Here is a 12,905-nt window from a genome sequence, read left to right on the forward strand (position 1 = left end):
CACTCATTAATGGTGAAACCTAATTTATACCCTCAAATTAAATTCCTGGTCTTATTAGCATTAATAAGTTCTATACAACTTAATTCTTCCCGCTAATTGCAAATAAATGTTATTGTTGTGGATGACAACACGAAGCAGAAACGGAAATAGATTTGAACTTGCTCAAATATCCCCAGCGTGCTGTATTGCAATTTTTGAGTAGAGCTGAATAACCACCGAACATTTTGGAAACTACTCAGGATCCTCTCACTCGGATCAAGCATAGAATTCCCTTAAAGAAACTGCTGGTGGGATCGTTCTATAATCGTGCAGAAGATCTCCAGCAAGCTCAGCGTAATTGTTAGTAGCGTCTACACCATATTGAGGGAGCAAGATAGAAAAAAAAAAAAAAAAGGATGCAAACCCACTTTTATTAAACATTTTTCTGTTTTCATGGTGCTTGAAAGAATTCCACAAATTGAATACAACTTTCAAATCTCAGTGCGGTTCAAATCAAGCTACGCATTCCAAGGTAACGCGAGGTTCAAATTTCGTTCGAATTCCATTCATTACATTGGTACAACTACTCAACACGCAACACTACAGTGGTGCCCTCTGCAGACAAAGGATAAAAGTATTGAACACGCGAACAAGTGAAGCAACCACATCGCTGCTAAACAATATTTACGACCTTCATGTGGATGACTGTCGAGACTAATTAGCTGTCACAGCGGTTAATTACTGCATCCACGATGAAGTTGATTATTCGCGCGGTCACGTGTTGCGACAGACGTTAAAAAATAGATGCAATTACTGGAGCATTGCTATCAGAAGGAATTCATGTTTTGGGACAGCTGTTAGATTATTTAGCAAGGTTTGCAAAAAAATACACGATTTTTTATTGCTCCACTTTCCGAAAAGAAGGGGGATTTATACGATCGCCATGCCTGAAACGCCAAAATACTTGCGTTTTACATTCCGTTCCAACACAACACCATTAACTGAGATAGGATATTCGGATTCGTCTCGCGTATTGCGGCTGTGATCCTTCTATGGAATGAACAGGCGAGCTCCTGATGATTTCTGATGTCCCTGCACATGTAGAAGATAACTCCCATGAGTGATACATACCAAGGAGTATCAAAATGTTCGTACCCTGACCTAGATAAAATATCAGTAGGAAGATGCCGTTTTTAATACAAGTTCTCTACATATTCAGTAACTAACACGTGAAATTTCATTCACGTAGGTGATCGTACACTACAGGTGGAGCCCGAAATCTGAGGAAGGAAGCTATGGTTGATAAAGTGGAGTATCGAGCAGTAATCAAGTTCCTGCATTTGCAGGGCAAGAAAGCTCAGGAAATTGACGAAGAAATGAAAGCTGTGTATGGGCAGAATTGTCCATCCTATGACACTGTAAAAAAGTGGAAACGGGAGTTCCAATGCGGTCGTACAAGTGTCTTTGACGAGCCAAGAGAAGGAAGGCCAACATCCACAAACAGTGAGACGGTTGCAAACGTTGAGCAGATGGTTCTGAGTGACAGACGTGTGACAATTCATTTCATTTTCATTCCAAATGCAGTGGGAATTAGTTATGCGTCTGCCCACAGCATTTTACATGGCCGTCTGCACATGTCTAAGGAGGCGCCTCCGTAGCCAGGTGGGAAGGACCAGCAGTGAGTAGCACACGCTCTTGATTAGACCGGGGTTCGAGCCCGTCAGCACCAAATACGGAGGATGCGGAAAGGTCAGGGAATGGCCACCGCATATTCCCGGAGCAATATGGCCTTAGTTGCTAATGCTCCTAAAAACCAAATAACAAACATGTCTAAGGTCTCCGCATGATGGGTTCCAAGATTGCTGACGCCTTTGCAGAAGCAATGTCGAATGCAATGTTCTCTTCAGCTGTTGGATATGTGTAATGCGGACGTTGAGAACTTTTTTGATCAGTTGGTTATAAATTACGAATGCTGGATGTACCAGTATGATTCGAAGACTAAAGACATGTCAAAACACTGCGTGGACGCCGCTTTGATTCGTCTCAGGAAGTCGTAATTCAAGTGGAATCGTGGTTTCAGGCATGCGGACTTCTGTGATCAAGGCATTAAACAACTTATCCACAGATGGGAGAAATGGAGAGTACATAGAAAAGGATTAAAGTTTCTGTGAAGTTTCACCCTTCTAGGGCTATTATTTCTAGGTAAGGGTACGAACTTTTTAATACCCCCTCTAGGTGTGTATATTAAGCGCCAAAGAAATTACAGCTATGAGGAGTCATTATTTGTGTCTGTAATTGCGTACATTCTTCGGTCGGATTGCTGTTTATTGAACGGAAAACCGAGCTTCAGTGGGGGAGAAAAATCGTGTAATTTCTCCCCCTAACACATCCACTTTGTAGAAAAAGACTGATAAAAATTTCTCGCGTCACTGACGGGATTTACCCCACTTCCTGTCTGTCCACCATATCCTGCATCCCAGGTGTCGGAGATTCACCGTGTTTCCAACATTCCTATAATGGCCAGGGTAGGAAGGACGTGATTATAACCACTGTGCTATCCGAGACGGTATCTGAGGATGTATGGTTTTGTTAACAAGCCCCTTAACAAAACCACAGCATCCTTTTGTTAAGGGGAAGTCTTGCCTGACCAATTTGATTGGATACTATGATGCAGTCACAAAGGAACTGGATGCAGGGAATAACTTTGATATTATATACTTGGATCTTAGAAAGGCCTTTGATACTGTTGTACATGGAAGACTGTTGCACAAATAGGAGAAGTGTGGCATTGGAGGCAAATTGCTGCTATGGATAAAGAGGTGATGAGGGGGAGAAGGCAGAGAGTGGTAATCAATGGACACTGCTCATCGTGGACTAATGTTATTAGTGGAGTCCCTCAGGGTTCAGTGTTGGGTCCATTATTGTTTTCTGTATTTATAAATGATATTGATGATGGTATATCAAGCTTAATGTCCAAGTTTGCAGACGATACAAAGGTTGGCAGGGTTGTCAAGGACACTACGCTGCTGCAACAGGATCTGGAAAGGTTGAGCAGATGGGCTGAGAGGTGGCAAATGAAGTTTAACATTGACAAAGGAAGGCACTAGATATGAGAAACAGCAACCCCAGAGCAACGTATCAACTCTGTGGTACTACACTGACAGTGGTAGAGAATGAAAAGGACTTGGGGGGTAATTGTGCAGGCAGATATGAAGTTCTCTGAGCAGTGCATACGGGCTACAAGAGTAGCTCATGGTGTATTGTCAATGATATATAGGAATTTTTCTAGCAGGGATAAGGAGGTGATTATTCCCTTGTACAAAGCAATGGTCAGGCCACACCTAGAGTACTGTATACAGGTCTGGAGGCCCCATTTCAAGAAGGATGTAGAGCTGCTGGAACGAGTACAGAGAAGGGTAACAAGATTAGTGAATGGAACAAAGGGGTGCTCTTACGAAGAAAGGCTTACGTTTTGCAAATTACAGAGTCTGGAGACTAGGCACCAGCGAGGTGATCTGATAGAGGTGTATAAAGCCTTGAATGGTTTGAGCATGCTCAATGCTGATGGGATTCTTCCTCTTGCTCTGAATAATCACCTGAGAGGGCATAAATTCAAATTGAGGAAAGACGTACGAAAATTTGCCTTTAGCCAGCAGGTAGTTGGAACAGACTTCCATCCCTTGTCGTGGAAGTTGATAGCGGTTTAAGGCTCAGCTGGACAGGTATTTCAAACTTCAAACGTACAGAGGGTTGAAGTGGATTTTTTTTTTTTTTTTTTTTTGGCTGATGCTGCATAAGCTTGCTTTCTTGCATCATATGCCTCTACTAATGCTAATGATGTACCGTTCACCCTAAATTTCACTGTTGACAAAGGAGGAGGTTGCCTTTGAAAGTTTCGATGTGTTTTAGTAATTTCTTTTATAGATTTTAACTTTATCAATGCATTATATTTTATTTAAAATTACATTTTCGTATAAGTTTTAACTTGCACTTAGTATTTTATATATTATTAAATTTTCTGGGATGTTTGTGTGTATTATACAGCTATATGAGAAATCCAGAAAAGTTCTGGTATTGTGCGAGTGACCAACCACAAGTTCCAGTCAATATCAGAAAAGTTAACCCCCATTATAATGACAGATGTTTTTCTTTATTGGCCCATTCTTTTGCCTCTGTAGCTCTTCATTATAATAATCACAATCATTGCTTTCAAAAAGAATTCATGCTTATAACATAATCCTATTCTCATTTTTGGTTTTCCCAGTGCTTATGTCACACCAAATTTACCCAACGTTACACTAGCCACCCACGTTAACTGGGTGCACCGGTTTAGAATCTGTGTGCTTCTTAATCAAGAGTACAACTGCTCTCCGTTTCGCGTGAAAGTATAATGGTTTTGCCACTTTTCACTTGTTCGGAGAGGTCTAGGTTCGAGACCCATCAATGACTGGTAGAATTTCGATATGTCTCTTCAGGCGGGGGCTGTAGCTAGCCGATTTCAGGGGGATAGGGTAGCCCCCTCCCTTGAGTTATTCCGGGTTTTTCAGCCGCCCAACATAAAATTGGCCCGTGAACACACCTTCACAGGCAATGCACAAAAGGCGCCTCCGTAGCCAGGTGGGAAGGAGCAGCAGTGTGTACCACACGCTTCTTGATTAGACTTGGGTTCGAGCCCGTCACCACCAAATATGGAGGATGCGGAAAGGTCAGGGAATGACCACCGCATATGCCGGAGCAATATGGCCTTAGTTGCTAATGCTCCTAAAAATCAAACAACAACGCAATGCACAACCGCAGAATATGTCCTAGGTTTTCGACACTTAGAAAGGTGACATTTGTGTGTTATCAATACTTCGGGTGAGGCCAAATTATTCAACTTCTTATGCACAGTTGGACAGATCCGGAAACGAAATCTGTAAATATATGAAGAATACTATTCATAAAATCTATATGCAACCCTGCGGGCTAGCTATTCTGGAAGGAAAATGACTAAGACTGCTATTCTGTTATACACAACAATAAAAAAACCTTTCCTATACATCATTATGGTTAGGCCATGCCACCTTTCTAATACGGCAAGTTATTTACTCAACTACTCCCACTGATAGGAAAATATGAAAGAATGGTTGAATATTACGGAGAATATTAAGGAAAAACTCACTCTCCCGATGAAGTCGTAAACGAGGAAAGTCGACGTCTCCTACTGGCTTCTGAGAGAAATGGTGAAGAAGGCCTCCTAATAGACTGTCTCCCCCATCTACTTCTTCTCCTTTCACCTAGGCTACTCCGGAGAAAGGCTTCCAGATTCTCATCATCTGGGTCTTCATCCATAGCGCCCTGGAGTCTGAAATAAACAATATCGAAAAGGATATTTCACACACACCTCTATACAAAATGCTTCATTCATGAATTTTAATAAAATTTATGAGTTCAGTTCTGATCGGAATTGACTGTTTATCACCTTTAAGCGCTATTGCAATTTTTATAAAAAAATCTGTATGTACAGGAAGACTTAGGTGTGCCATTTTTTTTCTTTTTTTCCAAAAAGGTGAAATAGTCTAATTATATCCAACCAATCTGAAAGGAAAGAAGAGATACTTATAGATTAACTAGACGAATTATTTTGCTTGCCACCCACCGTAATGATCTGGTTCCTGTTTAAAAAAAAAAAAAAAAAAAAAACTTAAAATAGGTTACGAAGTCTGAAATTTGAATTAGAGAAACTTTCGAAAGAAATGAATTAAGATAGTTCGAAATTCCATTTCCCTGGTGAGACTGGATAAATCTTCCAAATCAGAGCCGTAGAGATATTAAAATTAAAGCGAACTGAAATGAATGCAAAACAATTTAGTAAAAATTGAATTTATCGTTTTTGAAACTGGATAGAAGAAATGAAAAGCATAAAAGAAGCTAAGAGTAGTTGGTGTTTACATTAGGGTTAGTAATACCTAACACTGCCAAACTCTTGTTACACATTTTTTATGTTTGCTTGTCACTCACACAGTTCCTGTTGGAAAGGCTATTTTCGTGTGGGTGTGGACAGGCTGTCACACAGGAACCATATATCATCATATAAACAATGGTTCTTCCACACAGCTAATGGATGACGCTATTTCTAAGCCGGCAGAATTAGCCAGTTTCGCATCATCCAGATAACAGGCGTAGACCATTTTAATCTTCTTTGTCATCGTGGTGTCAGCGGCTGTAACGTTAGTCCTTGAATAAAACCACAGAACATCCCGTTTCTTTCCAATTACAATAAGAGAGGAAGTGAAAAAAAGAAAAAACTTAGTAGCACTTTTATTGCTTTGTTTCTCCATGTACCACATAATGGCAGCACACATTATTTCTTGTTAATGAATCCTATGTTAACGAAATAGATCCGAAGTCTGTTTTATAAATGAAGATACAGCAAGATGAGTTTGGCAAATTTTCCTAATACAGTCTATTACCGTCGAGAGAACACAACAACGCGATTGATTTTTGTATCTACAAAAATAAATCAAATACGAGAGCTGTTCAATATGAATGATCATAATTTTTCATAAACAATCGTACTGCTTGCTATTTCTAGCTGAGCTGCGGAATTCAAGCGCAAACCAAGTTATATCACGTAGCAACTGCGTAAGTGTATTTTGTTTGATACGGCACCAGAGATTTCCCCCATCTCCCCGTTGCTTTCCCAGTTTGCTGAGAAGGCCACAGATTTAAAAGTGTATGGATTTTGTAAGTGTAGTGTTTAGTATCTTTGTTGTTCTTCTGGCTATTTAGCCGCTGGACCACTGCTGAGGCCCAACGTTCCCCACACTTAGCCCCGTGGAGGCAGACCAGGTACCCAGTAGTTTGATATTTATACTCTGGCAGATCCTGAGATTTCAGTGGCTAGAACCTAAAAAAAAAAAAAAAAAATAGAAGGCGCGCGCGAGACGTAAAATATTAGAGACCAATCAGGATCTTACTCAAGAGCAAAGTGATCCTGTTTCAAGAATAAATTCTTGAAACAGGATCACTTTGCTCTTGAGTAAGATCCCTCATGCTGCCTGAATGAGCGATAATTATAATCAAGAGTAATATAGATACAGTCCTCAAGGTCTAATTTACCGAAGCAATAGCTTAGTTTCTCCAGGGCCATTGCACCTGTGACCTTATCTTTAGAGAATTTAAATATGTGAGCCAGGGTCCCAAACTACCTAAATTTGGGATTAGCGTTTCCTCATTCTCTGTATTCTTCTAAGTGCGGAGAGTTTGATGTTTAGAAGTGTTTTTGATCTTCTACACCAAGAGATGCTGAAGGAGATCCGAAAACAGGTTCTCCAGAAATGCTTCTAATAGTGGCATAACTGCTATACCAAGTCTCAAGTGGGGGGGGGGGCACATATGATAGCAAAATATCGAACATGGACTACCGCCAGGTAGGTGACATATATTATATACTATTATATAAGACAAAGAGACTTATCTACCAAACAATAGCACAAAGCATTATGCTCTATTGAGCAGAAACATGGACAGTGAATAAAAGACAACAGGGGAAACTGCTTGCAACAAAAATGGACTAATGGAGAAGAGCAGTAAGAAAATCGAGACTGGAGAAAATAAGAAATGAACAGCTTCGACGAATGATGGAAGTGAAAACTGATATAATATAGGTAATTGAAACAAAAAAGCTGAGGTGGTATGGACATACTAGTAAGAATGGAGAAGGCCAGACTTCCAAAAGTGATTATGAATTGTGTGGCATCAGGAAGAAGGAAGACCAAGGGAGGTGTCGATGGATGGAGTCCATAAAGGCATGGCAGTTCGTGCCATGCCTTTACGTGGCGGAAAAGTCTAGAACAATAGAAGCATTTTATTATTTTTTTTTTTAGGTCGAGGAAAACCCATTGCATAATTGGGCATGTTAAGTCCCCAGCCTATGCAGACGATTTGATCCTTTTCGTGCCTGCCAGCTCAAAATTTCTGCTAACCGAGCAGAAATTTTGGGTAGCCCACTCTGGCTCCTCCAAGAGTGGGCTACCCAGCACAACCTGACCATGAGAAAACCTGAAGCATCCTCCTGAAAGGGAACCTAAGCTGAACCAGACCACCGCAGATTAAGATCAATGCCACATCCATCAAGCCCCAAAGTGCTTCAAATGTCGGAGCAATATTTTCTCCGACATTTGAAGCACTTTGGGTAAACGTGTTAACAACGCCAGTCAACCTGTGGCCATTGTGCCCAACATGGGCATGAATTCAGCACATGCCCTAAGAAAGACCAATCTGCCATTTGTGCAAATTGCAAGAGCAACAAGCTGCCACACGACCACTCCATCAAAGACCTATATGAAAGCCAAGAGTACTTACCAAAATAGAACTAATTAGGGATAGACACCCCACAAACAGAACATACCCAAAAATTACTTTTCTTCAAATTAACGCGGAACGTGCAAAACAGTAGTTGACCAGCTCAAGCATAAAGCCCAAGAAATAAAAATTGACGTAATTCTTATACAGGAACCTTATACATATAATGGCAATGTAATTGGATACCCCTCCTACTACAGAATAATCCCGTGCGCAACTGAAACCCCGTGGACTGCAATAGCAGTCAAAAATACTGAAATAACCATTATTAAGATAACTTCCCTTTGAACTTCTATCAGTGCCTGCGCTGAACTTTCCACAGCCATGGAATCCCTGCACGTGCTTTCGGTCTATTCTAGACCGGGTGCCGACATCACTATAGTAAAAAATCTTCTTAAGACATCTCTGGATACTCTCCCTGGCTCTAAAATTCTTGTCGCTATGGACGCTAACTGTCGTTCTCAACTTTGGCACAGTACCACACCTGACCGGACTTGGACACATAGCGGCGAGGACCTCGGAAATTTCATCACAGCAGTAAACCTTCAGGTACTCAATCGGCTTGGAAATCTCGCTACCTTTAGCTCCACACTTTGGGAGAGTACAATAGACATCACTTTGGCCACCGCTTCAATAGCTCCAAAATTTACAAAATTGAAAGTTCAGGAATCCTGGAAAACGTCCGAATATCGACCCATCACCTTCTCTCTTGGTCGGACTGTTGACAGAGCTCCACCTATGCAGCAGGATACTGTTCGCTTTTGCCCGAAGAAAGCTAACTGGACTCCCTTTCAAGAAGGCTTCAACAGAAAACTATCTGAAGATCCATCTGAACAATGAAGAAAACTATCTGATGTTCAGGATCCATCTGAACAATGCATCGCAATACTAACCAAAATCATTCAAGAAGCATGCATTGAATCCATCCCTAAAAGGAAGGGTTGGCTTTATTAGGAACGCAGAGCTGGATAATCTCAGAAAGGCTGTCCACCGTTCCAGAAAGGAGTTCCAAAGAGCACGATCCACACTACCCCAGACAGAAGTGGATATAGTCAGGGAAGTTTATAGAGTCTTTAGAAATACATACACTGAGACAATACGAAAAAGCAAAGGAGCCTCCTGGAAACAATTTGTCACTACTGCAAGAAATAACCCCTGGGGACTCGTGTACCGCATTGTCATGAATAAGCTCCCCAGATGGGAAACTTTAAATGTAACTACAAAACCTGATGGAACTACTACCAAGACTTAGTTCAGAATCTTTTAAACACTCTCTTCCAATCACAGTGACACTCTGACCTACGACCAAAACGAAATTGCCACCATAAACGACTACTACTCCTCAGACAACGATGAAGGACCATTCACAATGGATGAACTACAAGCTGCCCTCCACACAAGACTAAGGAAGGAAAGACTCCAGGCCATGACCTAATGGAAGTAGATATCATTAAAAAATTTGCAGAGTACTACCCTCTGCGGCTGCTTGCCACCTTCAACAGGTGCCTCGAGTATGGTGAGCTCCCTTCAACCTGGAAGAATGCTCACCTTAAATTAATCTTGAAAAGTGCAGACAAACCACCAGAAAACCTGAAATCGTACCGTCCGATAGCGCTCCTCCCCGTGCTAGCCAAATTAATGGAGAGACTGCTACTTTGACTCAACAGCCATTACATAGCTGCAAACCTAGCTTCAACGCCCCAATTCGGATTCAAGCAAGCAACCAGCACAGTATACGCAATTCACCACCTGATCTCTACAGCTACAACCACAGATTTGAAGTGTTCTATAGCAATAACTGTTGACTTCGAGGGAGCATTCGATAGGATATGGTGGCCCAGCAGCCTTAGGAGGCTCCGTCAGGTCAATATCCCAACCAGCTTATACAAAAATCATACCTAACCTACAGAAAGATTACTGTTGCTGCAAAGTTTCAGCGTTTCACCAGGCAAGTTTCACAGGGCTGCCCTCAGGGTTCTGTCCTGGGACCATTCTTCTGGTCCATTGTCCTGGGCGAGTTCGTGGGGATGGACCTCGAGCAAGCCTCCTCTATGGCATTTGCCGATGACCTCATCCTGATAGTCCATGCTGAGACTAGGGCACAGCTGGAATCCAGATCCAACCATACAATCAGAAAACTACAGGACTGGGCTGCCTTACATTACATAGCTGCAAACCTAGCTTCAACGCCCCAATTCGGATTCAAGCAAGCAACCAGCACAGTATACGCAATTCACCACCTGACTCCCCATTTCCAGAGAAAAGACCAAATCAATCCTGTTGAAGGGAACCTTGCAGATTTCAAGACCTCCAAAAATCAAGATCGCAAACAGACCACTCACGCTCTACTCTGAGATTAAATACCTCGGAATCTTGATAGACGCAAAGCTAACATTTTTCCCCACGCAGTACCTAGCCTCTAAGATAAGGAACTACACAGTCATGATTACATGCATCAGCCAGGCGGACTGGAGGCTTAAACGGAGGGCCCTCTCTCTCTCTCATCTGCAGAGTTATCTTCCTTCCCATAGTTTGTTAAGGTGCAGCTGTGTGGTGTCACAGAGTTATACTTGACAGAAATCGCAGAAAACTGGATTCTATCCAACGCTCTATGCTTTTAACATCAAGAATTACAACAAGAGCTTGTTGCACCGTAAGCACCCCCCCTCTCCAGGTCCTGGCTGGCTGTATGCCCCTCCACCTTGAAGTCATCAAGAGCGGACTACATCATAAACTCAGAAAAGGGATCCCTTGCACAGTCGCTGGCATTCAGCTTGCTATGGCAAATGACCCAAAACAAGAAAAGAGAAGAATAGCAGACAAACTGCGTGAAATATGGCAAGATCACTGGGATTCGACAACAAAAGGTGCTGTTACCAAAAATTTTATTCCAACTGTACCACTGACATACCCAAAGCCTCCTCCCTGGTTTACTCCAGGTCTCCAAATCACCTTCCTGCTTACAGGGTATGGCCCATTTAGACATAAATTAACCGCGACTGGAATTGAAGAAAACCCATTTTGTCTCTGTGGCTATGAAGAAAACTGGGAACATGTCATGTACCTCTGTCCGCAGTATGACGACTACCGGACTAGACTATTCACGAAGATACAGGAAAATCCCCGAAATTCTGAGCACCTTTTCTCACGGAAGAAAACTTCTATATAGCTCTCACTGAGTTCGCCCAAGATGTATTCCAGAGAAGGCGTTCTACCCACTTGAGGCACACATTACCAATTCCAGGACAACCCAACTGATGACACTAAATCTGTGCACTTTTATTTATTTATTTTTACACCTGAATACCTTTGGATTGGTCGGGTGCAACTGAAATCTGGTTTGCCAGATGTGGCATGCAAACATGGCCCTCTCCTTTGAAGACCTCCCTTGTTCTGCAAACTGCTTCCTTACCCTGGCAATGGGTCGGCTCCTAATGCCAGGGGTGATTCTTACTTCTCCTTCTCATCTCTTTGCTCTGCTGGAGGATACCTTCCTTCCTCATCCCCACTTTGATTCCACTTCTCGTACTATCTTCCCCACACAATCTCACCATTTTTTTTTTTTTTTTGTTCTCTGTCAGGAATCTCAGGCTAACCTTGACGGAGAGCAGCTAGTGTACCGTGGAAGTCTGGCTCATCTCCCAGTGGTGGGCAACGTGGAGTCGCACTAGGGGCCCTGCGGCTAAGAAGCCAGAACATTACAACAGCACCCCCAAAACAAAACTTTTCACATACAACACACTACACTTTTTCTGGCTTTTACAGAGTTCTGTATACATCACAAGAGTACTGATGGCGCAGATGTGGGAAACCACAGGTGGCGCTTTACCCAAACACTATGCCACTATGCATAATGGAAAATTTCAAATGAATAAAAAGGTGACGTATAATCCAGAATTTTTCATTGCGCCTCGTGAATGGCAGAATGAACTTCAATAATGTTAACGTCTATGAATTCTAAGATCATTCAAAAGATTGCTGACCTTATTCAAAATAGTCGGAAGATATCGGTCCGTCAATTGGCAACGGTTGTGGATATCAGTATAGAGCAAATCATCCATGTAAAATTAAAATTCAGCAAAGTCTGTTCTTCGGTAAAACAAAAGCTCTGCAATTCTGGTTCCATTTACAACCATAAAGGCTTTTCGAAAAATGCATTCAGAGGTTAGCAGAAGTCGATCTCGAGAAGTAAATCTATGTATTATTGATAAGTGCCAATAAAAGTTTAAAATTAAATTCTCATTCATATTTGACTCTCCCTCGTAAATTCTTTTCGTATTATTTGCTGATGCTTCCTTTCCTACATTAGCTGGTATAATTAAGAATTCTACTGTACACACACTAAACCTTGACATAATTTCACTTCGTAGGGTTATACGATACTCATCTTCAGTCTAGTCCTGTACAGTCTCAAGAGAGAACTCCATCGATTTCAGTAATTGATGACTTCAGTCACGTTAACGAGTGCGACATGCACAATGGCTTATAGATGTTGATCACTGTACTAGTGTGAGAAACGACCATTCAGCACTTAAATGAGTTCAAAAGTAAAGGGAGTATCCATAATTTACACACGTCAC

The 12,905-nt window shown here is 41.8% G+C and overlaps 1 protein-coding gene across 1 annotated transcript in view; it reads right to left on the reverse strand.

Moving 5' to 3' along the window:
- Positions 1-12,905, reverse strand: part of LOC150089569 (transmembrane channel-like protein) — a 123,624-nt gene that overhangs the window by 93,287 nt on the left and 17,432 nt on the right. The window contains exon 2 of the mRNA XM_090389548.1: positions 5,141-5,323. Within this exon, the coding sequence (XP_090245674.1) occupies positions 5,141-5,310 (170 nt within the window). The 5' untranslated portion in view covers positions 5,311-5,323. The remainder of the gene's footprint in view (positions 1-5,140; positions 5,324-12,905) is intronic.

Source organism: Mastigoproctus giganteus, chromosome 2 (genome assembly GCF_048544385.1).
Source record: "Mastigoproctus giganteus isolate SK-2022 chromosome 2, ASM4854438v1, whole genome shotgun sequence".
Taxonomy (NCBI): domain Eukaryota; kingdom Metazoa; phylum Arthropoda; class Arachnida; order Uropygi; family Thelyphonidae; genus Mastigoproctus; species Mastigoproctus giganteus.